The 24,699-nt window shown below is 49.8% G+C and overlaps 9 protein-coding genes across 9 annotated transcripts; 5 read left to right on the top strand and 4 right to left on the bottom strand.

Annotated features, from left to right (window-relative positions):
* Window positions 1–338: 338 nt before the first annotated feature.
* Window positions 339–1,844, top strand: POJ06DRAFT_193651 (major facilitator superfamily domain-containing protein; the record flags this gene model as incomplete). The annotated part of the gene is made up of 1 exon (XM_056184920.1): window positions 339–1,844. The coding sequence occupies one exon, from the start codon at window positions 339–341 to the stop codon at window positions 1,842–1,844; it is 1,506 nt and encodes a 501-aa protein (XP_056045397.1).
* Window positions 1,845–11,342: 9,498 nt separating this feature from the next.
* On the bottom strand, window positions 11,343–13,750 carry POJ06DRAFT_248309 (uncharacterized protein). Its single transcript, XM_056187020.1, has 2 exons — window positions 13,127–13,750; window positions 11,343–13,086 (listed from the first exon to the last, which is right to left on the bottom strand). Exons 1-2 carry the CDS (start codon window positions 13,455–13,457, stop codon window positions 11,666–11,668), a joined length of 1,752 nt encoding a protein of 583 aa, XP_056045396.1. The 5' UTR covers window positions 13,458–13,750; the 3' UTR covers window positions 11,343–11,665.
* Window positions 13,751–14,257: 507 nt separating this feature from the next.
* POJ06DRAFT_266554 (uncharacterized protein) lies at window positions 14,258–14,674 on the top strand (the record flags this gene model as incomplete). The annotated part of the gene is made up of 1 exon (XM_056189159.1): window positions 14,258–14,674. One exon carries the CDS (start codon window positions 14,258–14,260, stop codon window positions 14,672–14,674), a length of 417 nt encoding a protein of 138 aa, XP_056045395.1.
* A 226-nt stretch (window positions 14,675–14,900) lies between these two features.
* POJ06DRAFT_74201 (uncharacterized protein) lies at window positions 14,901–15,912 on the bottom strand. The gene has a single exon (XM_056191486.1). It carries the CDS (start codon window positions 15,605–15,607, stop codon window positions 15,128–15,130), a length of 480 nt encoding a protein of 159 aa, XP_056045394.1. The 5' UTR covers window positions 15,608–15,912; the 3' UTR covers window positions 14,901–15,127.
* An 832-nt stretch (window positions 15,913–16,744) lies between these two features.
* POJ06DRAFT_74154 (uncharacterized protein) lies at window positions 16,745–17,495 on the bottom strand. The gene has a single exon (XM_056191485.1). The coding sequence runs from the start codon at window positions 17,282–17,284 to the stop codon at window positions 16,778–16,780; it is 507 nt and encodes a 168-aa protein (XP_056045393.1). The 5' UTR covers window positions 17,285–17,495; the 3' UTR covers window positions 16,745–16,777.
* Window positions 17,496–18,384: 889 nt separating this feature from the next.
* Window positions 18,385–19,323, top strand: POJ06DRAFT_266552 (uncharacterized protein; the record flags this gene model as incomplete). The annotated part of the gene is made up of 1 exon (XM_056189158.1): window positions 18,385–19,323. One exon carries the CDS (start codon window positions 18,385–18,387, stop codon window positions 19,321–19,323), a length of 939 nt encoding a protein of 312 aa, XP_056045392.1.
* A 176-nt stretch (window positions 19,324–19,499) lies between these two features.
* Window positions 19,500–21,089, bottom strand: POJ06DRAFT_74026 (uncharacterized protein). Its single transcript, XM_056191483.1, has one exon. The coding sequence runs from the start codon at window positions 20,924–20,926 to the stop codon at window positions 19,676–19,678; it is 1,251 nt and encodes a 416-aa protein (XP_056045391.1). The 5' UTR covers window positions 20,927–21,089; the 3' UTR covers window positions 19,500–19,675.
* POJ06DRAFT_74027 (uncharacterized protein) lies at window positions 21,090–22,575 on the top strand. The gene is made up of 4 exons (XM_056191484.1): window positions 21,090–21,426; window positions 21,481–21,862; window positions 21,922–22,059; window positions 22,113–22,575. Exons 1-4 carry the CDS (start codon window positions 21,253–21,255, stop codon window positions 22,415–22,417), a joined length of 999 nt encoding a protein of 332 aa, XP_056045390.1. The 5' UTR covers window positions 21,090–21,252; the 3' UTR covers window positions 22,418–22,575.
* A 157-nt stretch (window positions 22,576–22,732) lies between these two features.
* POJ06DRAFT_193585 (tryptophan synthase beta subunit-like PLP-dependent enzyme) lies at window positions 22,733–24,328 on the top strand (the record flags this gene model as incomplete). Its single annotated transcript, XM_056184917.1, has 2 exons — window positions 22,733–23,947; window positions 23,999–24,328. The coding sequence occupies 2 exons, from the start codon at window positions 22,733–22,735 to the stop codon at window positions 24,326–24,328; spliced, it is 1,545 nt and encodes a 514-aa protein (XP_056045389.1).
* Between the last annotated feature and the right edge of the window lie 371 nt (window positions 24,329–24,699).

The raw sequence follows: 24,699 nt of genomic DNA, 5'->3' as shown, positions 1-24,699 counted from the left end.
AATTGCTTATCATCCCTAAACTCTGCAGAAAAGTGGGGGAAATCTCCTTCCGACGCCGTTGCGGGGTAAATGCTTGTTAATGCGGCGTCGCCCTCACTTGGCGGAAATTTTCGTTCGGCTTGCGGCATGGCGCGTTCCCGACGTCGGTGCATCTTCGTTAAGATATCTATGTGGGCTTGCTGCTCCTCCTGTCGACCCCGCGTTCACCGGATGTCTGCGAACCTGAGGTGTCAGACTTGATCGTGATCCGGGGTTTTTTCCTATTTGTCCTCATAGATAATATGGGCCCCTTCTTACCTGCTCCTCGCTCTGACGACACAGTGCCAACAGAGACAAGTATGACCGACCCGGAGAACGCGCCTGCCTCGCGCACGATAGAGGATTTCAAGGTCGACGACAGGTTCACCGAGAACCTAGGCGACCATGCGGAAGTAGGAGCTTACGCCGCCGCGTCGACGGTGTTCACGCCCGATGAAGAGCGCCGTTACCTGCGCAAACTCGATATCCGGCTCGTGTCATTACTCTCCGCGATTTATCTCTGCTCGTTTCTTGATCGGTCCAATATTGGCAACGCGAATACCGCCGGCATGTCTTTGTCACTAGGATTGACGAGTAACCAATTCACCTGGCTCCTGACGATATTCTATATCCCATATATAGTGTTTGAGTGGTGTACGCTGCTTTGGAAAGTGTTTCCGGCAAACTATTACGTTTTCGTCGTCGTGTTTTTTTGGGGCTTGGTATCTGCACTGCAGGCGGCGACAAAAAATTGGGCCGGCATGATGACCCTTCGGTTCTTCCTTGGTGTCGCTGAGGCGGCGTATGGCCCAGGAGTGCCGTTCTTCCTCTCTTTCTTTTATCACCGCCACGAGATGGCGTTCCGGTCCGGCCTGTTTTTTTCGTCCGCACCGCTGGCGTCGGCGTTTGCAGGCGCGCTGGCATACGGTATCACGTCCGGTCACTCCAAGCTCGAGAACTGGCGGCTACTATTCCTAGTCGAGGGTTTCCCCACCATGCTCATGGCCGTGGTCGCGCTCTTCTTCCTTCCGCGGTCCGCGCCGGAAGCAAGGTTCTTTAATGCGCGCGAGAAGGAAATCGCCGTTGCTCGGCTGGCTCGCCAGTCCGGCCAGACGTCACACAAACTCGGCCTCAACTTGAAGCACATTCTTGAGGCTCTGCTGGAACCTAGGTCGTGGATAATCGCGCTCATGTACTTCTGCGTCAACGTGTCGTTCTCCAGCTTGTCCGTATTCATGCCCACTATTATCGAAGAGATGGGCTACACGTCTGTGCATGCGCAGGGCTTGAGCGCACCGCCTTATATTATATCCTGGATGAGCGTGATCACGGCGACATTTGCAGCCGCAAGGTACGATATCCGGTCTGCATTGATCATACCGTTTTCGGTGCTAGGTGCGGTCGGATATCTTGTGCTTGCAATCGTGACAGTCACTGGCGTCCGGTACTTTGCCATCTATCTCTGCGCCGTCGGGATGTTTACCACCGTCAGTGTGATCATGCCGTGGGCAGTCGACAACCAGGGCACGGACTCGAAGAAAGGCACCGGAATGTTTTTGCTCAACCTTGTCGGACAGTGTGGGCCGCTGCTTGGAACGCGCATGTTTCCGGCCGACGACGGGCCGTATTATCGCAAGGGAATGTGGGTCTCGTGCGGGTGCTTGTTTGCCGTCACGGTCCTGGCTGTCATCTTGCGATTTTACTTGCAGTATCTGAATAACAGACTAGACAAGAAGTGGGGTCCGGTCGAGAGCCAGAATGTCGAAGAGCTGGATGAGGTTGGCGTTGATAGGGAGTTTAATCCTACGTATAGGTATATTTTGTAATACGCCATAGCAATATGTGTACCGCTTCGATGTGGTCAAATGAAATACATCCAATCGCCGGTCCCAGTTACACTGCTTGAGATAAAGCTGTTTAACAGTATGTCCAGTTGTTGGCGCCGGTAAAGACTCGACTGCTAGTTAGGACGACAAAGGTTCTTCGTGCACGTCGATCGACAATATTGTATAAAAATAGATGGCTGAATAATGTACATCTCCCTCCTCGTTATGTCATTGGAGAAACTAATCACCTTCTGTCTCCTGTGCAGTCCGGCATTCCACAATTTCATATTGCACGAGTCTGTTAATGAAGTAAGGTCCGCACTTTCACTTCCCTTCCTATCTCGTCAGTCCACGCTATTTTCCGGTCTATCTTATGCTAGACCGCTGACGTCGTCCCTATCGGTCGCGTTCGCCTACCGCCTGCGCGACGGCAGGTGAGGCAAGAGATGATGATGTCGAACAGCGAGACTATTCCGGCGATGATAGCTTGCAAGATGCTGCCAATGCCGTTGACGACGATCATCAAGCATGCGCCTATGGATTCGAAGATTGCCGAAAACTGTAGTGCGGAAAGGTTAGTTTGCTCAACGTGATGAGATTTTGGAGAGGATGGAGCGAATTACGTACGCACGAGACTACTGCGCCCATCTTGTATGACAGATTTGACGAGGATAACTTGGCCGAAGTAGTATGTCTACTCTGCTCGTTCGGTTGATTGCTGATTGATTGACGACGTCCGCAGGAGTCGTGTCGAAATATAAATTGCTCGTAGATGTTGATGCTAGGACTGGATTTTGCTGAAGAAGTTTAGCAATGTGTCCAGGAACGTTACCAGCAGTCATATAAATAACCCGGCTCGAATACCCGCGGTGTCCCAAACGAGGTCATCGCTCCCCTAGCTATGTCCATCGTAGTACTGCACTGGGTTCAGCAGACATCACCGGAAGGCAAGTCGTGACGTTTACGGTCGCGACGATCCGCCCTAGAGATCTGCAGATCGGCAAGTCAGAAGGAGATCCAATAAGTGGGCGCCCAGTTAAGTCTAAACGACGCGTGACGGTTTGCCCTTGGTGCTCGCCATTATTCTACTCCCACGCTTGTCTAAGCCAATAGTGGTTCCAGGTAACCTGAGTAGCTTGTTGCTGGGGGTGGCAATGGAGGGCCGCCCCGCCATCTGTATGACGTCAGCCATTCCACCTCGAGCCTCGACGATCAAAGTTAATTCATATCCTACGCTACTCTGAATTCACGACGTACAGCTTGAAATGGCAGACCTGAGACCAATAATAATCATTTATAGGGGTGGACACGAATAACATTTTCCCCTATTCGTATTCTTTATTCGTATTCGCAGAAATGGCTTTATTCGTAACGAATAAAATTCGGAACGTCGAATACGAATAACGAATATTATTCGTAATTCTGCCAAGACGCTAGCGCAGTGGTCAAACTTTAATACAGCCAATCATGACGCGTCAAGGAGTAACTGAACGACGCGTCAAGTGGGAATCAATGAATAACTGAGAACGACGCGTTTTATTCTACCAATTTTCAATCCCTTGGAGATCAATCCAATATCCTATCTTACAAGAAGATGTCTGACAGCGATTGTGAGATCTCAACTGTCAGCGGGGTGGACGAGCTATCCGTTGCCATATCCGACCGTCTTCGGCACTCTAACAGAATCCACTATCACCTGCTTAATGACGGCAGTGACGAGGAGGCAGGTCCTGAAGACCGGATCACGAAGAAGTCGCGATTGAATTTACTGGTTGAGGGCGGTGAGCCAATTACGCATAATGACTCGGCAAGTCAATGGACTACAAGCTCAGTTACTCTAGCAGACTCTACAAGCGCAGACTGTTCTCAGGAACAAAGTTCGTCGGTTGAAGAGCTGTGGGAATCCTCTCGCATTTCGGATCAGTCGTCAACGCCTCTGACCAAGAGCCAAAACTCACTGTGGTCGCACTTCAGCATCAATTACCTTCCTGGAAAGTTATGGTATCCAAAGCGAGGTAAAAAAGGACCAATAGAAGATAGGGAAATACGATGCACAATGTGTAATTGGAAGACGACGGATTCTGCCCGAGCGACGTCCACAAGCAACATGAAACTTCACCTTAACCGGCATGGCATTCCATCCGACGGCGGTGATGACCCTGGAGTGGAGGGAAGAATGAGGCAGCAATCGGTTGCTACAATGTTCAGGAAAAGTGCTAAGGATAACGTTGCGACAACCTTAGAGCAGAATTTGATGCGTTAGATGGTCCTGGATGATATGGCCTTCATGGCAATTGAATCCCCGGCATTCCAACAGATATTCAACGATCTACCGGGTGTCTCACTTCCGCTCACTGGCCGCCGAACGGTAGCTCGTCGAATTGACTCGGAATTCACTCTGTGTCGAGCTCAATTGGTTGAAGAACTGGCACTAACTTGCCAGAGCATTGCATTGTCGCTGGATGTTTGGACCAGCAAAAATTCGAGAGCAATGCTGGGAGTGATTGGACATTGGATGACCCATGATTTTCAGTATCGGGAACATGTACTTGAGTTCACAGAAATATGCGGTGCTCACACTGGAGAGAATATGGCAGATCTGTTGCATAAGACCTTGGCAGAGCTCCGAATCGAACGCAAGCTTCTTACCATTACGGCAGACAATGCTGCAAACAACGAAACTCTAGTCTCTGAACTATACTTCCATTTACAGGAACAGCTTTCAACAGAAGATACAGCTACTGGTACAGAGCAATTACGCTTTCAAGATACTGACAGCTATGTCCGGTGTCTGGCACATGTGCTGAATCTAATCGTCGGTGACATTCTTTCTGCTTTGAAAGCAGGCGATCGCAAGACGGCAGTTGACGCTTGTGATCTCATGCAAGTAAACCAAGAAATTGGATCGCATTCTGCACTATCAAGACTTCGGATCATGGCTCTTTGGAGAAATTGGATCGCATTCTGCACTATCAAGACTTCGGATCATGGCTCTTTGGATAGCTCGGACGCCACAACGAAAGCAACAGTGGAAGATTATCTGCAAAGCAAACGGATTGAAGGAGAAGTTCATCGAATATGATGTGGACACCCGTTGGAATTCCACACATCGAATGCTCCGAGACGCCCTCGAAGCAAAGCAGCAGATAAGGAAGTGGATCGACCACCAACACTATCTTCCTCCTTTTAGTACCCAAGACTGGGACCGTCTACAACAGATTGAAAATATTCTGAAACAATTCGAGGAGTTCACCCTTACCGTTTCCAAACGTGAGAAGACACCTGACGCATGGCTAAAGGGAAAGTCGAGGTCCCCGGTCAAGGAGGAACTTCGGCTGATCGTCAGAAGATTCGGTCTGAAACTCACCCGATTCAACGGCAACTCGGTCGAGTATGTCCCCAAGTCTCTCGTACGGGCCATCGTGATTTCCCGATGTATTTCGACGCCCGATCGATTTAATCATTGGGAACAGTTATTCGATCGTAGAACCTGGCAGGCTGCAGAGAGTAAGTATGCTGAACTCGGTTAAAGACCGGCACCCCACAAATCAGTCTGGCTATTCCAATATACTATGAGCTGCAAGACATGCTCAATGATGCTGCTTCTATGGAGGGAGAATTTTCAGAACTTGATCCAGATATTGCCCTCGCTGTCTCGGTTGGCTTGAAGAAGTATCAGAAATACTATGACTGCATGGATGCGCAAGACGCATATTATATAGCCCTGGTGTTGGATCCAAGATTCAAAGCTCTACGTTTGGAGAAGGAACTCGGAGAGTCAACCGCCGTGATCGTTATTAGTCACCTGGAAGAGGTACTACACCAACAATATCCGCGAACAACAGAGCAGTTGTCGATTTCAAATGAAAAACCCGTCACAGGACACAGTATTGAAGCGCGCGTGTTGCAGAAATTGAAACCGCAAAAACGCCACGTGTCTGACATTGACCGTTATTTTGACAGTGAGGTAGTCATAGTCAATGACGGGGTGACTATGGAAAGAGGCTGGCTCTTCGAATGGTGGCGACTGAACCAGAATGAGTACCCTGCAGCCGCAGCAAGAGATTATTTGGCAATTCCTGCGTCTGAGGTGGCTGTCGAAAGACTGTTCAATACATGGAGAGACCTTCTAGGTTTGCGGAGGCACTCATTGAGTGGCGAGACGATGAGAAAGTTGATGTTGTTGAGAACAGTTTATAAGGGTTGGCAGGCCAGGGAGGCATGATTTCATATTGCATTTGTTTTAAAAAATTTACGAATATTACGAATAATTTACGAATAAAAATTATCTTATTCGTATTCGCATTAGTAAGCAAGAAATCTTCATTTACTCGTATTGGAATTACGAATATTCGTACGAATACGAATATATTCGTTATTCGTGTCCACCCCTAATCATTTACCTATCAAAGGTTACAGCAATACATTAATGAATAAAAGTCAAAGATTTTTAATCACCTTTCCGCTCAAGATCTGGTGTTTTCGGAGGCCATCGCTGGAATTTTGAGTTTCTTTGCAGAGTAGATCCTCAAGGTTTTTTTCTCTACACACCTGTCGCCTGCGCCCGCTTGCTATTATAGCATAATCCCGACACAACAAAGCAGAACAGCAAGTACGCTTGCTGGAATACATCCAAGAAGTTGTCCACGGCAGAGTTGCACCGGTTTACCCGGCGCGAAATGGTGTTGTTGCCCGGCAGCCGTCAAGCGGGCGGTAACAAAGAAGTGCGGCTCATGCAAAAATACCCCAACCCAAGCCCGCCTTCCCATCAACCGCTGGGATTGTTACATGTCTCAAGATCTTCGACTGCTAGCTCGAACTGGAATTTCAAATTTAGTTTAAATACCCAAGAGTACAACGTGCTCTAAGGTCTAGTTGTTATGTAATCTAAATTTTGGCATTTGATATTGTAACTTATCGATGATTTACAACAAATATATTGAAACTCAGTTGGCTCAATCCACTCGCCCTATGGAAAGAGATTTTGCACCGGATTGGTCATTCTGAGGCACTAGGTGCGCTATTCAGACAATGACGAGGTACGCTACTCTGATGTACAGAGCATATCAGCAGGAAGGACCAGGTCCGTCATTTTGTAGTTGGCCCCAGTGTGTCACTTGAAAAATTTGGCCATAGTAGCGAAAACACAATGACACACTGAGTCCACTCGTACTTAGTGCAACAAACTGACGTGCCAAGTTCATCAAGGTGATGTACCAGACCGCATTCCTTGATTCAGGTGTTTTGGTTTACATTGTGCTGTAATATCTGCTAAATAAATAACTACATATATTGAATATCTAACTAGATACAGATATATACAACCCATCTACTATAAGTACATGCCTGCTCATATAGATGCACAAATTCGACATGTACTATCCCGCAGGTATATATACCAGACCACCCAATCATTCCCCATCCCTGTGCCCTCTGTACTCTTGCCGGCGACCATTACGCTGACCTTTCCCCGGATCCACCACCTCAGTGAACCGGCAACAAAGTGGTAAAATTCTGCAAATGTCGTAACTTAACCTGAAAAACAAAAGCACAACAGCTCGCTGCTAGGTTGAAGAAGAAACAGGGTACAGGCCATTAGACTACACCACATCTGCAGTACGTAACGACAGTGTATCGGTTGTAGCAGTATGACAGATAGCATAGAAAGGACGTTGAGAACAGTAGTCATTAATCACTGTCAGCGGGTTCAGAGCCCTTCAGAGATGCAATACAGGCCAAAGTACAAAACCCCAATAGCTCGCTGCTAGGTTAATCAAGTAAACCGGAAAGTAGAGGTCCTCGAAGTAGACAGCACATCTGCAGCTAAGATATGTATTGGTTGTAGCGGTATAAGAGATATCACTAGAAAAAGGATATAAGATTGCCTACGACAGTAATTATTAGTCACTGCCGGCGGTTTGGTATCCTAAAAGAGACACAATCACGTCAGCCACAACAGTAAGCGGTTAACACCTACTAGCAACCATCACTTACCAAGGAAGTTACCGATGCAAGTCCGATTACAGATGCGCACATATAGCGCAAAACGGGTCTACTTTGCTGAAGGCGAAGTAAAACAGCCATGCTCATTCAAATGGAACCTAGGCCCTAGCGTGTTAGCAAATACGACAACACACATTGATACTTAGACTGCTAAAATGCAACGCAGATGACCAAGGTACCTGGTAAAGAACGGCAAGAAAAGTAAACTCTGTTAGTAGAGGATCAGAATTCATCACAAGTACAGTAATAACAAAGGCTACCTATCTGAAACATTATGATCCGCATGTGCATATAATTTTCTGAGTGCTCCTCTGTTACATTCTCCGACGCATCGAGCAACTCTGAACTCAGCAACAAGCGTCTAACACGAGACGAATAGACCTGACACAATCAAATAAACCTCTCATCCGACTAGTACAGAAGAATGATTTCGAATGTCAATCGTTAGCCTCGTTCATTTGCCAACGGTTCTGTAAACGATTTAACCACAATCCGTATCCACAATACTGCTGATTTAAAAAGCGCGTGTGGGGAGCAGTAAGTCAGCAAGGTGCGGGACCAGCGGACTTCTAGCCTTTTTCCCCGCACGTCCGTCTCCAATCACGCGCTGAGCTGGAACTCCTGTGGTTAGGGTTCTCTCAGGTGCACGCGGCACGTCAAACTTGAAAACACGCTCACTTATTCTCTATATACAACATGCGACGTCCATTTCATTACTGCCCTTCTCGTTAGTATTTTATTTTTTTTTTCATTTACAAGTAAGGAGGATCAAACTACTTGCCCTTATCCCAAGTTAAGCATGTGGATTCAACAGGTCGACCGCGCGACCGCTGCTGAATGCAAGGTCAAGTTTACGGCAAGACATAGAAGATGTCTGCAAAATTAATCAGAAATCAGTTTTTAAGAAGTTTGGAATTTCTGGTAGATCACCGTTACTGGATGTACCAACTTTATACTGGCCAGAATCCTTTCCAACCGATATTATGCACCTGATACTACAAGGTGTTGTTCCACGGACTTTTGAGATCTGGAAAGGAGTCCGGCCTTCACAATGTCATTCACTGGAGAATATGTTCAAGGATCCGGCGGGTCTTGGTCATGATATTATCAGTTGCGCAAGAGACGTACCAGCTTCTCTCGCACGGTCTCCCTTGGATATTTTCAAGAATTTCCAAAGCTATCGTGCAGAGAATTGGTTTGATTTTCTGCAATTATTTTCACACCCTTTGCTAGACTCAAGAACAACACCAGAAGTTCGAAAAACTTTGTGGAATTGGCAAAAATATATTCCATTGCAACTCAGGAGAAAATTACCACTGATGATCTTCGACTGCTAGAAGATACAAGTTTTCATTTTGTGCAATCGTATGAGCATATCTATTCATTTGATCCTACAAGTCGAACGTCAAATCTACATGGAATTCTACATGTCAGTGACTGTATCAGGAACTGCGGTCCTGCATGGGTATACTGGCAGTTCACAATGGAAAAGACTTGCGGAAATATTGTGAGCTGGTTAAGTGGAAAAAGGCATAAGGATGAGAACCTGGCCAATCTTATCCTACTGAATGAGAAGATGAATATGCTGCGATGGGCTAATCCATATTTGGCATTGACTTGGGAGGAGGAGTTCTTCAAGCATAGGCCTGAAATTACTGTTGGCATGTTGAAGACTCAACTGTCTGCGGCACTTGACGTTACAGAACGTGAGTTAGACGCAATTGCCAAGCTAATTGGATACAGCAGTTCGGACGCCTTAGAGCTGCAAGGTTTTGAAGCCTTGGAGTTTAGGACATACCAGGCAAACAGTGAAGAGCTCGTGGCAGGAAACCAAGATAACAATAGAAGAGGAGCAAGGTGTCGATCCTATGTGAGATGTGGTAACTTGGAGACGAACTACTTCAGCCCAAGTCGCCTGCTTGTTCACTATGAGAATGTCTTTGACAGACGAGACCTATAGTTCGCCCTGATTCGGGAGTTTGTCGACCTTGACTATCCAAGTGGGCAGACAGACACAGATGGCTATTGCCGGAGAGTTATTCCGTTGCGGTCAAGGTCACTGGCAGAATCTATATGCATTCACGTACATGATATCCAGTGCACGGTCGGTATAGTCCATAACAGTTTTACAGCCATGGACTATATTGTGAACCGTAACTGGGATATCTTTGATACGCACGCAGATGAGCTCGATCTTGCAGTGAATGTCGATGACCTAGAAATCTCCACACAGTCTTGAATTAACGGTGATGTTCCAGTGCTTATTTTGCTTGTTTTTAGTAACTATAAATATATACATTATGTTAGTAATTTAAGCTTAGTATTAGTCACACTCTGGAATTGTTTTAGTGCATCTTATATCCGGATATTCCACTCAATGTGAAGCAAGTATTTCAAGATGACGAACTCACATCACTCAAGAAAGATGGGTAAATGACGTACTCGGTTGCGCCGGTGGACTGGATGCATCAGAATTATAAACTCTGGCTTAGCCCTGACTCAGCACATCACTTGGATGTACTGAGAACCGCTGGCTAAAATTCTCAGTTCGTTGAAATGACATACCCAGTACAGGAAATTGAACTGGGTACATCAATTTTATTTACTTGGTGCTAGATTCGTTTCCATAGGGCTCGGTTATAGTTTTTATATTTTCGCATAACCGAATGTTTCCCGGCGGTACGAACTAATGCTTTCCTCTGGTGTGTCCATTCCAGAACGGATATCCCGAAGGCACGGAACTTTTCAGCAGTGAATTCTTGCGGTTTAAGTCCTATGATTCCGAAAATGGTCAGCAGTGACGTATGATGTCACGTAAATCAACCTAAATCAGAATGGCAATCTTCGCAACCATCTGAACCGACAGTTTGTTGCAGCGACAAACACGAAGCTGAAACTAAATGGCAGTTGTATTGACATACGCCACGCAAGACTGAGAGGTGCAATTGGCCAGGCCACACGCCGAAATAACGTAAAGTACAGAAACTACCCGTCCTAAACATCTGACATGCTAACAACGCTTCCACGTCGCTATCTGTCTCACCTGTCGCGCGTCGCGTTATGCTCAGAGCTCGTCTGGTCCGCAGTAATACACTCAAGAACGCAAAACCGCGTTGCAATTGAAGCGAAACTTTTTAGCCAAAGTTCAAGCCAACAAACGTCAGTGGTACGTTTGACGTTTGTTGGATTATATGAAAACCTTGTATCCTACCGCGTCATCTTATTGTAAACCTTGATTGTTATAACTATCTGCGGTGCTTGCCGTGTTAATCAGGGTCGTCTGTACCAAAGTGACACCGCTGCTTGTTTAAAACACAGGTTATTTCGCTTTCAGAACATGGTTTGTAAATTCTTTCATTCACTGGTCACTTCTCAGAGCAAGAAAACTAAATTGAAAATTAAATTCTTTATTACATGTATACCAGCTAGCTCTGGACTACAGGATACAAAGGCACAAGTACAGACAACCACTCAGCAACATGAACAAAAAAAGCCCACGTGCATAATCGAAACAAAGCTTTCGAGTAGCTGTCAATGCAACCCTTCAATAACTTCGCCGTATTCATTTTTGCCATCGTCGCAATATATGTCCTAAGGTGCATCCACTGAAGCAGAATCCAGTATACATTTTTGTACAGGATAAATAGGCACTTCGAAAAATAAAAAGTTAGACATTAATTAATAGAGATATCACCGACCATAAATACTCATAATTCATAACATATTAAATATTATAAAAGCAACTTTAAGTAGCCAGAACACCACCCAAATATATACATTGATAAATCGAAACAAATCAAATAATTCATAGATTAGTACTATGACCGGCGCTGGGAATCCCAACCCTTGAGTGCCATCAGGACCATCAACCAGGACATGAAAAGCGCAGTCGACCCGACTGTGAGGTTCATGGTGAACATGCCGTCGACGCCATAGTACAACAGCGAGTCGACGGTTTCCTGGTTGGAAGACATGAATACAGCACCTCCGGCAATGAGACAGAAGCTCACCAGGACTTCTGTCATTGGGCGAGACGGATGGTAGGATTTTGGCGGGGATATGTACATTATGATGTATGTTATTCCTCGGAAAACGGCCGCGATGGCGAACAGGTACCCCCACTGCATGTGAATCTTTGTCGACAGCTCGGTAGCCTGGTGGTGCTGCGACATGAGGATTCCGGTCCAGAAAATTGTGAAGAGCGGGAACGGGTTATATGAGAAACCATACTGCAAGGGTTGGGACGCGCGAGGGTCAACGGTGGTCGACTGCTGCTGACCAGCGGCCGATTTTCGACGGATCGCCGGCATTGGCACTTGTGCATTCAGTAGCCTTCGAATAGTCGTGGATTCGAAAAGAAGACCGCAGAGGCCACCGCCTATGAACATAATCGCGATCGAAGCATGCTGTAGATCCTTGTGCGACCACTTGCCATCCTGGTTTGCGAGATGCTCCATAAAGATGTTCGTGACGCCGTAGAAGAAAATCAAGCCGGACTCAATCATCTCCATCGAACACTGGAAGAACCGCGCACCAAGGCTCTGACGGGCTCGCGGCACTGGAGGTCGCAAGTTCCATGCCCAACCGAGATTGGCGAACGCGCCTAGCACACGGCCAAACGTAAGTATACCCATCCAGACGAAGACAGCACCTTTTATGACATGCGCGAGCATTCCGAACACCTTGTTGCTCCGGCCAATGCAGGTGACGGTGATGACACCAGTCGCTATCTGGAAGAAGCCGTAGATAACCATGGGACGATTGAGCAGAGCAAATATGACGCAAGTGAGAGTGTGGAAATTCGACAGTAATCTGTCAGGAAGTCTCCCGAGCAGACGACGAAGGGGCTGAAGTCGGTTGGCAATGTATCGCTGAACCTTGTACTCGGCTGAAAGCGGATGATGTCGGAGCCTGAGCTTCTCAAGATCATCATCTGTCTCGAGGACATACTCGCGACCTCCGTGCCCGGAGTCGGTGTAGTGATAGCCGAATTCAGACGAGTACAGCTCGTCGGTCTCGTCTTCGTAGCCGTCGAGAGTCGCACTGCCAGAGTACGACGCAGCATTTCCAGAGTCGTGAGATTCGTGAGACAGCCGTGGTGTCACGTCGGACGTGTCAGCTGCAGCATATTGCTGAGAAGATGGACGGGCATCGACCGGCTTGGCGAGGGCCCAGCAGAGCAAAGTCTTGAAGATGCCGGAGACAAAGTGCAGCGCGAGCAGAACGACCAGGATCCAGCCTGACTTTGAGTGCACGTTATTGGGATAGATCAGGAGCACGACTCTTGTAGACGACGCCAGGCGCCAGCCCCAGCGCAACGACCGACAGGAAAGCAACATGCATTGGTGTGTGCAGGGATGACTTTGCAATTGACAACATGAGTGACACTGGGAGAAGAATGACGAACGCGAAGCACATCAAGAACACGTGCAGTAATAGCAGTGGACGATCTTGCTCTATGGTGAGAAACGATGTCGGATCATACTGCTCGCGGAATGCGGTCATGTTGAATATCGGCATCTCCATACCGGGCATAGAGGTGGCTGCTTCTTCGTCACCATGAGCCAGCGTGACCGACGCGAGCGCGACTAGAAGCACCGCCGCCCGCATTTTTTTAGATCGGATAGAAATAAGGCGGAAAGCAGAAGGAGGTGTGAGAAGCGAACGGGTGTACGCGGGCAGAAAAAAAGCGGGAGCCCGAGTAATATTAGTGGCCGGAGATGCCGGGCAAGAAAGTCGGTCCACACCGGACGTGAAGCACATGCGGGTTAGCGGGGCGGGCTCTTAATTGTTCCTTGGTCTGGCTGGTCATCTCCGTTAGGAGGTCATCATAAATACTTCGATAGGTAACCCACCTGTAACTGAAAGTTATCTTAATTACAACAAAAATTGAATTCCAAATCATATCGGCGGCCAAATTTGGTCTATTAAGGCACAATATTAAACCTTAGTAGTAACGTCGTTGCGCTTGTAAGCTTAGGTTTAGCTTGGCCAAAAATATGTAAACTCTATGTTCACCCCTGACGCGTCACTTTACAGCCTGTGCTTACGCAAACTTCGCAAAAGTCGACGTCTGCATCCGAGGACGGTGTTAAGCGAAAGACTCAATAATATTCCCCGGCACACGATAGCTTACCTAATTGGTAAAGCGATGCGACGTCCATCGCTTGGCATCTACGCGTTCAGATCCCAGATTGGGCAGTGGCTGATGAATCGTCCCACCATCTGCTCCACCCCGGCGCGTACGCGAACGCGAAATACGGCCGGCATCTTGCTACTCGGCACGGTCCGGATGGAATTTTCAGCACGCGAACATACGCATTCGAGAACGTTGTCTGTCTATGTATAAATCTACTGACCTCCGCCATCATGAGCGCATCGACAACAACGATAAACTCGTCGAATTGACAATGAATCCACGCAAACTGATCAAACGGCTGAACCGCGGCGACATTCTCAGTCTCGAAGAGTACCGGCGGATCGACGAATATCGGCACACGGAACGCATTCGCCAGCGCAATATTCGCGCCAAATCTCGACAGAAAAAAATTCCACCAGGCGGCTCGTTATATGCATTTCCATTCCACGACCGTAATGGTCCAGGGTCAGGATCTGGTTTAGAAAACAGGCTCAGTCGGACGTTCTCGGGCCCGACGCTGCCTCCGATACGGGCAGTGCAGTCGAACTTTCCCGAGCAAGACACGGAGCAGACTCTGAAGCCGCTTGCTCTTAACTATATTCTGAACAAAGATGAAGACACTATTGCGAGCTGCTACGAGACTGTCCGGCAGGACGAGCCCTGGAAACTACCAAGCCTGCTGTCATGACTTACTGAGTGGAACCGGTGGTGGGAACGAAGGGATCGAATGTGATGTGTATCCATGGTTTTATTATGCGCCATATTCTCGATAGCTTGTACATATTAACAAAGGTCCGTTCCGACCGTGACGGTCCTCTTCCGTTTGTAATCCCCTGTATTTCAATTACGTTTGGACGGCGTCCCGCCCACTCTCGTTGCTGCATACACCTAGCCTGCCTGTTCACGGCACTGTGAAGAAGGCGCGTGAAGGAGTATTAGACTGGCTGCGATGGCATAGGTCACAACCTGGCGATCCATCAGGATTACTCAATTTTATTTACGTATACAACCAAAAACTCCGCATATGCCAGATAACTCACTATGACGCCGTGTGTCTAATACAAATATACTATCCCAATGCAGCAGAATGCTAACAATCATGAACATGTCATACAGTACCACCGGGCCAGCGCGTAGGAGGTTACCACCGGTAATGTGCACTGGCAAAAAAGTCATAACCTAGAGCATTGGGATCACGCTTCAGACGATCGCTCAAGAAAAGCGGTGAAAATGGGTTGAACAGGTCGGGCTCAGCCAAGCTGTCGACGAAGCAGGAATCATCAGGCGGATATGATGCGATATCGATCTCAGATAGTAATAGGCTGGAGCTGAAGTCGTCGTACTTGTCATTCGGCGATGCCGCGTCTGTATCTGATGTAGACAGTGGTACCGTGAAGCAATCGGTATCGGCCGATACACTGTTATCAGGACCTGCGACCTGGTAGTGCCGCGCTGTTGCTGCTGCAGTAGCAGAACGTGGGCGCGATAACTTGCGAGCGCGATAGTCGCGCAATCGCTGGCGTTCGCTAAGCCGGTAGTCATCGACTAGTCGGCGTTCGTCTGAGGACAGCTTCCGGCCGCTGCGCTCTTCCTGGATCAGTCTTCTTGGGTTGCGTGCCATTATTTTGTCTTTTGGTGCTACAGCTTATCGCAATCTTGGCGCAAGGAGGATTGGCGAATGGACGATACCGACGTTATATGGATACATATTGTTTATTTTTGTGAACTGTCAGACATCAGTTGTTACTTATCATAGATCTGCAATGCTCGGCCACGGAGTCAAGGCGAACTGCCACGCCTGCGCCTCGGCTGGTCGACGACGCTAGGAAAGCGATGAGGCGTAGGCGTAGAGGCTTTGTTTGCTCTGATGCGTGTAGAATCAGGGTCAGGGAAATGAAAAGTGGTGCACTCCGCTAGCACACAAAACCCATTTGCTTACATTTGACATAAGTGGAAGATGTGGGATCCGTCTGTGCCGGTCAACACATTAGAGCGGCCAGTGTTAATGGTGCGGTGGCTGTACCCGCAGCCACATTGGTTCGAGGCTGAGCCCGGCTGTAATGGGTAAAGGCTGAGTACGAATTGTGTTATCGCAGACGCAAAGGAATTGGTCTGACTGTATAATGCATAGTTGCATCTTCGCTGGCACAATCTCAATAATGCATGCGACTCCGCCAACCATGTGTATTGTGCGGATGCATACGGTGGTCAGAGCCGCCCAGCCGAAGCAGCTCAAACGAAACAGACCATTTGCCAATTACATGCTGCCAAGCGATGACCGCATCTAATTTTTAGAATAGACACAATGACTCCCCTCACATTAGACAGAGTTAGATGCAGATCGCGGGCTACCAGCGACAGATCAGAAACAGCAGCGTTGACTTTTTTGAGGTCACAGATCTGAAACAAATCAGAAGATTCGTGGCCAATAACTCGAGATCTCAACTCACCCGGGCCGGTCTAGTTGTTGCTGAGAGTGCGGCAGTCAATATAGCGGAGGGAACACACCGGGGCAGCCTATGAATCCTAGAATGGGCATTGGCGTCTATATCATGGAACGCAGGCGGAATGGGGCACCGCGGCGGTCCGGCAGGTTCGCGAGTCATTCAAATCGGCCCAACGGTCGCGTCTGTTCACCGGAGTCCGCCACTCCGTGTGCCTGCCCTTGTGATCAAGTTTTGATACAATACCCGGCCCCGCGCACGGCATCGGCCCGCGTGACATGATGTCGCGGTTTCATATTCAGTGTCATAATTACCGTCGTGGCCGTGGGCTCCCCCTGTGAATGACGTCATAGGGCGGCACGAAGTTTTACGTTTCGCTTCTGACAATTTCGGTTGCAATTACGTTTAACCTTGTTCGCGACGCAGTCTATTGCCGTAGCCTTAATCGAGATTAGAAGCAGACAAAGGATGATATGTACCAGCAATAACGGAGTCAGCTGTGGAGTCGATGTTGCCCAGCATGGAATAATTGGGACCTTGCATAAACCGGTAAGGAAATGGTTGATTTCCGTCATCTGCGAGTAGCGCTTGATTACGATTACGGTTTGGCCAAGGCCATCGTTGATTGCTATTGTGATGATATAAGCATAGACAAAACGAAACCTTGTCGGAATATTTTGGGGATCAGTAGTTCCAGAACGATTCGGGAACAGATGACGTATTCGGCAGGATGCGAGCAGGCCATTTTTATGTATCACACCAGTCGCCAGTCGGAGAAATTCGCCAGCACCGAACGTGAATGATCTTGTTTCAGTTAAGATACGCAAGCGAGACGCAACAATGGCCACGTGCATGCGAGCCCAGTTCGAGCAGTACTAAAACATGTAATCAGAAACATGCTGACGAATATTCAGAATCCAGTGGCAACGCGGACAGATATAGTCCGAAAGCAGTTTCACGCGATGCAGTAGTAGTCTGGGCAGTACAGGCCATGTTGTCGCTGCTTCAAGCACTCGGAATTGCCGATATGGTTGTCGTCAGCAGGTTTGATGATGACGAATGCGGAATGCGGTCCTGGTGGAAGCGATTCACTAATGTGCAATGTGTGCGATGAGATGACGTTGGCAGCACAATGGACTATGGGCTAGACCCTACGCGAGACGCAGACGCAGGGCATTTTGTCAGGTGGCCGAGCAGTGACCGAGTGAGTAATAACACTCACGATAGGGTCTAACGATAGGGTCTAGTTATAATCGCTGCTGTTGTGAGCCATCGGATGAGTGTATCGGATAATCGCCAGAGGTCCATCGGATGCGTGTTGCAGGTTAGTCGCGCGGCTGGCTGGCTGCTGAACTGGCAAGCCAAGCACCGCCCAACTCATCGCTTCTTTAACCGAATCCGCACTAGCGCACGGCTGCATGTTATCGGCCTAACCCGGCAGTGCTGTAGCAGCAATACTGCAATATTATCATACTGCTTGGGCGCCCTACGGCCGGCGGCGGGCGGGCGGCTGAAGGGGCCGCGCACGCTGCGCCTTCAAAATGACGTCATGGCAAATCCTCGGCACGGCCACGCGCAGTCTGGGGAATTGAATGAATGAACGAACGAATGAATGTATTGCTTGATTGTTTGATCTTGATTGCTCGAAAGAATTATTGCACACACAACTCACTCCGCCAAACTGCGCGCCGCCATCGTCAATTAGCACTAAACTCCCACCGGGCGACCAATGTGCGGCTAAGCCCCGGCTAATCCCGTGCAAGTCATCGATGATGCGTCACCCGCCGGTTGGTCCCCAATCCCCCCCCCCGGATTATATCTATCCGCCTCGTCTCCTCGCCAAGTGAACCGCCAACTTCTCGACGTCCATTTCATTCCGCTCATCGAATACTTCACCCCCCCCCCCCCCCCCCCCCCCCCTGTCTGCTTCCTCCTCTAGCTCGTTCTTGATTGCATGGTCTATCCCCGCAGATTAATCGAAAGGCAAAAGAAAGGATTCTACATCTCCCCAGAGCAGCAGCTCCAGATCGACGCCTACAGACTGCGCGAACGTCTGCGCCAGAGAGATATCCGTAACCGTCGCCTATCTCGTGCATCCGAGCACGACGACGAACCCGAACGTTCGCCTGATCCACCAGCAGACCAGGACCTTCAGCAGTCTCCTGCGACCAGCGTCGGCAGCCATGACACCGACGACGACCACGACGACGAATCGTCAGTACATCCGATCGATGTCGCGCCAGACGACACCGACAACGGCAATGGGGACAAAACACGCATCACCCACGAGTATCCAATCGAGCCCTCGCACTGTCTTGCGACATTGAGCACGGCTGGCGACGAGTATTTCCATTCAAATCCGATCCAGGACCTGGACCTGTTCCATCTCCTTACATCAACGTCGTCGTCGTCGTTCCGGACTATGTCTGATCAGCAAATCTACACTACATCGGCCGTCTACGCCAGCTCCGCGCCGGCGACGTCATATTTCTCAAACACTAACTCATCCGTCGCCGACGTCTACGCCATGAGCCTGCCCCTCCCTTACACTTCGCTCAGCCCAGTCGCGTCAACCAGCCACTCGATCTCGCACACTCCACAAGACGAGTCCGACCCCGAGCCAGACTACACGACCGGCCGACCACCGTCGGCCTCAGCCCCATACTACACGCCGCGCAGCGACGACCACTCGTCCAGCTTCTTCACATCCACGCCGACCTCGTCTTCGCTCTCGGTCTCGAGTACGCCCGAGCTCGGCTTCCTCGACGCCCTGCTCTTGCCCGACAAGTTTGTCGACTACGGATGCGGCTTTTTTTTCCCGCCGTCGCCGGATCTGGTTCCTCGCCATCGCGACCGCCGATTTAGTTCTGATGCCGACTCGTTCTTTATTTAATTTTTTTGTTGATCTATTGGTCGGAGTTCGTGGGCTTGCTTCTTGGGATTTAATTGCTATAGTTTATTACATGGACCTTGCAAATGTTTTGCCGAATCTACCGGCTGCAAGCTGACGCGCGACCACGCGTTCGGCTATGGAACTTTGTTCCGTTATGAGCAAACTTAATCCTCGGTATTTAACTTAATCACAGTAGGTTTGGACAGCAGTTCAGATGACAGACTCGACAGCAACGCAGTTTCCCCCCCGGAGCTTCCTGTTGATTAGCCCTTCACCTCTGTCTACACGTTTCTTGCCAATTTGTCAACCCCATTAAACCAAGCCATGTACTCGGTCGTGCCAAGGTCCGGAATCACGTATCCCAGGCGAGTGTACTCGACGAGTTATCTTGTCTGATCTGGCCGAGCGTCGGACTTTGGCACGCATCGTCCAGTTCAACCGAGTCGAGCCATGTCATCATATCCCGACCATGGTCGACGCCGACGTCCCGAACAACGACGCTGCCTCGTTCTTCATTCTCCGCCGGCCAGCCACTATTGCCGGCGCATGCCATGATATCTGGCTGCTGCTCCGGCGTGTAATACTCGGCGAACACAGTGTCTACGACGTCCATTTTGCTGCCGCCGAGACAGTGACGCAGCTTAAATTCATGATACTCGTCGCACGCTAGTTTATACACATGCTGCCAGAACGCGCCAAACTCCCGCAGCCGCCGGTTCGGGACCTTGTTGCCCTGGCTCACATAGGCATCGAGTTTTGCCTTCAAAATGTGGTTAATCGCCAACTGGTCGTCGACCGACCATTGGCACGAACCGGCGGCGGCACGGTCGGCGCCGACGACCTCGGTCTGGTACTGCTCTCGGGCAGATTGGTTGATTTTCCGGTACCAGTCTTCGTATCCAGGACTGCCCCGGGCCGGGACCGTGTTGCCGGCCTTTGCGTATTTCCGCTTTAACCGCCGCCTGATGCACTCGATCCGTGCCGTCTCCCGCTTTTTCGCCGCCCAATCTTCAAACGCGAACCGTTCTGGCCCTTTCTTCGTCTTGCTTGTCGTCGTCTTCTGCACCACACCATCAGCGCCGGCATCATCGTGTCGGCCAACCCGGTCGCGACGAAGCCCGAGAAAAACGTCGACCTCACCCGCGTCATGCTCGTGCGACAGATGCGACAAAAGCTCTTCGCGAACCGCGTCGCTAAATCGGACCCGACATCCAGGCACAGGGCACTCGCCAAATACCCACCGCGTCGGCACCCTCACCTTCCGCAGGTCCCCGTTATCGTCGTCCTCCTCCTCGTCAAACAGCGGGTCAAACTCATCGTTGACAAATTTCAGCCACGTGCGACAAACAAGCCTATGTCCGCCGCCGCCGCCGCCGTCGTCGTCATCGTTGTTGTTGTCGTCACCGCCGCCGCCGCCGCACAAAATCATGTGCACAATGACAAGCCGGTGGTTCTCATCCTGCGTGGTTCCGGCCGCGGCCACAAAACTGCAGCCGTCGGCTAGGCACCGGACCGGGATCGTCGGTACTTCGTAGTCAACCGTTCTACACGGCTTCGGAAATTCCATATTTCTTTTTGTTTTTGCCCTCAAATTGCCGTCCATATCGGTTTGTTCGTTCGTTCGTTGGTTTGCCAATCTCGACACATCGCATGCTCAGGCAAGTAACCTTGTCGTTCCCAGCCCAAAACCCTAAACCGGGCTTGTTAATCTGACGAACGTTGCACCTGCACTAACTTATATTCTCGCAAAAATAAGATTTTTTTTCCGGCGTTATCCATTTATCAGGATCTGGCACGCCAGCCAGTTACCAAACCCTAGCCGCATACCGAGGTGGCGTGGTCGACGCGTGTTGCAGTGACGCGAAAGCCGTGCCGGCATCGCGTCGCCCCGCAAATCCACTCATCCAGCAGGACAGAGCACCACGAGACATGCGGTTAGAGATGGAGTCGGCCATCGAGGCGTCTCCGACGGACCACCGTGAGATAATCAACCGATACTGCAGCGTGTGCATCAAATTGCTGGAGCCAGACCACTTTGTCGATCAGTACGGCAAAAAGTTCAAGACCTGCAACCGGTGCCGGGACCGCAAGAGAAAATCGCGCGTAGGGAAATTTTGTTTCCGTTTATCGCTTGACCGGGTGCTGACCACGGGTTAGAAAGGTCCCGAAAGCGAGGAAGACAAGCCGATTCGCTGTCGCACGATCCGGGACTTCATTGGCTCGCTGTGCCGCGAGATCCATCACAGCCAGCCCGGCCACACCCTGACGCTCGTGTACAATCTCACAAGCGATCTGGAATGGAAGGCACAGACGCTGCGCGAATGTTTCACCGCCTCGGCCGCGGCCAAAGACCCGGACTTGATTCCGGCCATATTCGCCGACATCATCGACGAGATTTACAACTTCACGGGTATCTTTTTTGTGGCCAGAACAAGGGCAAAGGATAAGGCGGGCAAGTGGAGGTTGACGTACCTGTGCGCGCAAAAGGACGACTCTGCGAATCGAAATACAATGCCTCGGCCCCGGGTGCGAAATACGTGTATGGCTTTATTTGCGGATTTTATTGTGCGTGCCTGTGTGTGTAACGAGTTTGTCTAGCCCAGCGAGACTTGTTTGAGTGCGGAGGATCGTTAGTGATTGCCCAGCTCGAGGACAGGAGTATAAAGATTGTTTTCCGCCACCGCAAGGTGCATGGCCCGCACCACCGCAAGAAGAAGGCGAGATTGGCAGATACCGGTACGTATGTGTGAATACGACGCCGATTTCTTGAAACCTCTGACGCCGCATAGAATCAACACAGCCCCACGTTGATAATCCACGTTGGGCCAGGGTCGACAAAGTGCTCAAGTTCATGTGCTCGCCGTCGGTCAAGAATAGCCGGCTGCTGCAAGACTTTGTTGTCAATGAACTGGTCGATAAAGACGAGTCTCTCGTTCTCGCAATGGAAGGCTTCATGGCTAACCTCGCGTCGGCAAAGCTGCCTGTCCCATCAGCGCCGTCTTCCCAGCTTGTGGTTCAGACCGATGTCCATCATGGTGGTCAGCAATATTTCGGGTCTCAGGGTCAATTGTCAGATTTTGGATTAAGTAGTTGACGTAGGTTTGCTGAAGTCGTGCTACGTACGGTCTTGACGGGGAACCGGGATTGAAATGTGTACATTACTCGGCTGTGCTTGGTGGCGTAAATTGGGTAGACATATGGACTTGTGAATTCGTTAAGAAATTGCACGGTGCTAGGAAAGTGCCTTTGTGCAAGATTATTGTGGCTGATCCATGAAGTAAAGGTGCGAGCCACGTGGAGCAAAACCACACAACGACCGAGCCGCACGCCATCCGCAACAAACTCTTGACTCATCTTCGTCTCCACGAAAAGTCTTTCCCCTAGTCCAGCGTATTAGCTTAACTACAATATGACACTATCACAGCAATACTTGTCTACTCGATCTTCGGGCGAGCCATATCTCAGCTTTGAAGCGACAGTTCTCCGCGGTCTGGCCCCGGGCGGCGGGTTGTTCATCCCAGCTGCGATCCCCACCGCCCCTGCAGATTTCCTGACCAATTGGCAAGATCTCTCGTTCCAGGAGCTCGCTTTTGAGATTTTCTCGCTGTATATATCCCAATCCGAAATAAGCTCTGAGGAATTGAAGCAGCTTATTGCCCGCAGCTATTCGACGTTCCGTGACGAGAGCGTGACGCCACTGACGGTCTTGGACGAGCAGCGCAAGCTTTACTTGCTGGAACTGTTTCACGGGCCGACGTACGCGTTCAAAGACGTTGCACTGCAATTTGTCGGCAATTTGTTTGAATTCTTTCTGCAGCGCAAGAACGCCGGCAAGACCGCGGCCAACGATGATCGGGACCGACTGACGGTTGTCGGCGCCACCAGTGGGGACACGGGCAGTGCCGCGATCTACGGCCTGCGGAACAAGAAGGATGTTTCTATTTTTATTCTGCATCCGCTAGACAAGGTGTCGCCCATCCAAGAACTCCAGATGACGACCGTGACGGACGCGAACGTGCACAATTTCGCCGTCAGGGGCAACTTTGACGATTGCCAGGATATCGTCAAGACCCTGTTCGACGACGTCGCGTTCAACCAGAAGCACCATCTCGGCGCGGTCAACTCGATTAACTGGGCGCGCATTCTGGCCCAGATCACATACTATTTTTACTCTTACTTTTCACTCCTGCGAAAGACCGGCGGGTCGCGAGACATCGCGGTGAGATACGTCGTGCCCACGGGCAACTTTGGCGACATCTTGGCCGGTTTCTACGCCAAGCGAATGGGTCTGCCTGTCGACAAGCTCATTGTCGCCACCAACGCAAACGACATTCTCGACCGATTCTGGAAGTCCGGTGTTTATGAGAAGAAGGCGCCCGGTAGTGATGTCGAGGCTGTCAAGGAGACTTTGAGTCCCGCCATGGACATTTTGATCAGCAGCAATTTCGAGAGACTCTTGTGGTATCTTGCTAGAGAGCAACTGTCATCATCGAATGAGGAGGCCGGCCAGTACATCCAGAAGTGGATGGTCGAATTGAAGTCTACGGGCAAGGTCACAGTTCCCCAGAAAGTTTTAGACTCTGGTCTGAAGGAGTTTGCCAGTGAATGCGTTACTGACGAGCAGGTGAGTCGAGATTTTATTTGTGTTGAAATCAAGCAGCTAATGTTCGCGAAGACGGTCGAAACTATCAAGGAAACCTACGATCTCACATCCGGATACATCCTCGACCCGCATACATCCGTCGGCGTCACAGCCAGCTTGCGACACGTCGATGGCAAGCACACCTACGTCGCGCTGTCTACCGCACACCCTGCCAAGTTTGCTGACGCCGTCAACCTGGCCTTGACATGCAAGGACGACTACTCATTTGACAATGTCCTGCCAGACGCATTCAAGGCTCTGAAAGCGTTGCCCAAGAAAGTCACCGTGATAGAGAGACCTGACACGGAATTAGTCAAGGCTGCGATTGAGAAGGAGTTGAATGATGAGGGTATCGCGTTTTAAAAGTGACATTTTTGTTTGGTTCGATTAGACTTGTGGCTGTATGTAACATTAGAAACAAAATGACTAGATTTATGGCGGAAGTATAGGACATTGATGTCATATAGTCATGCCTGATGTCAAAGATGGCTATGAAACCCATAGCGAGTGCATAGAGCGGTAGCGTTTACTTCCACCAGCCAGGATTGCAACAGCGGGTGGCCTGAGCACTGCGATTTCCGCCAAATAGTTTCGTGTCCTGCGGTGGTCATGCATCAGAGCTGGTTCGAATGAGCTTGCAGCATAAGAATCAACTTGTCATCGACCGGCGGCTCAGGAAACACGTGAATTAACCCGGACTCAGTTCCCATGCTATTGGCGAATATTGGCTCTAA

This window comes from Lipomyces tetrasporus (genome assembly GCF_029532465.1).
Source record: "Lipomyces tetrasporus strain NRRL Y-64009 chromosome Unknown POJ06scaffold_3, whole genome shotgun sequence".
NCBI classification, from domain to species: Eukaryota; Fungi; Ascomycota; class Lipomycetes; order Lipomycetales; family Lipomycetaceae; genus Lipomyces; species Lipomyces tetrasporus.
This window is presented reverse-complemented; position numbering and strand designations above follow the sequence as displayed.

What these genes read in the sequence shown, in the direction of transcription:
- POJ06DRAFT_248309 (XM_056187020.1), bottom strand. Translation starts at nt 13,457, where the DNA reads ATGCGGGCGGCGGTGCTTCTAGTCGCGCTCGCGTCGGTCACGCTGGCT. An exon ending in TGGCGTCGTCTACAAGAGTC is followed by an intron (nt 13,087 to 13,126) that starts GTGCTCCTGATC and finishes ACTCAAAGTCAG; the next exon opens with GCTGGATCCTGGTCGTTCTG.
- POJ06DRAFT_74201 (XM_056191486.1), bottom strand. Translation starts at nt 15,607, where the DNA reads ATGGCACGCAACCCAAGAAGACTGATCCAGGAAGAGCGCAGCGGCCGG.
- POJ06DRAFT_74154 (XM_056191485.1), bottom strand. Translation starts at nt 17,284, where the DNA reads ATGCACGTGGCCATTGTTGCGTCTCGCTTGCGTATCTTAACTGAAACA.
- POJ06DRAFT_74026 (XM_056191483.1), bottom strand. Translation starts at nt 20,926, where the DNA reads ATGGACGGCAATTTGAGGGCAAAAACAAAAAGAAATATGGAATTTCCG.
- POJ06DRAFT_74027 (XM_056191484.1), top strand. Translation starts at nt 21,253, where the DNA reads ATGCGGTTAGAGATGGAGTCGGCCATCGAGGCGTCTCCGACGGACCAC. An exon ending in ACCGCAAGAGAAAATCGCGC is followed by an intron (nt 21,427 to 21,480) that starts GTAGGGAAATTT and finishes ACCACGGGTTAG; the next exon opens with AAAGGTCCCGAAAGCGAGGA. An exon ending in GGCGAGATTGGCAGATACCG is followed by an intron (nt 22,060 to 22,112) that starts GTACGTATGTGT and finishes GACGCCGCATAG; the next exon opens with AATCAACACAGCCCCACGTT.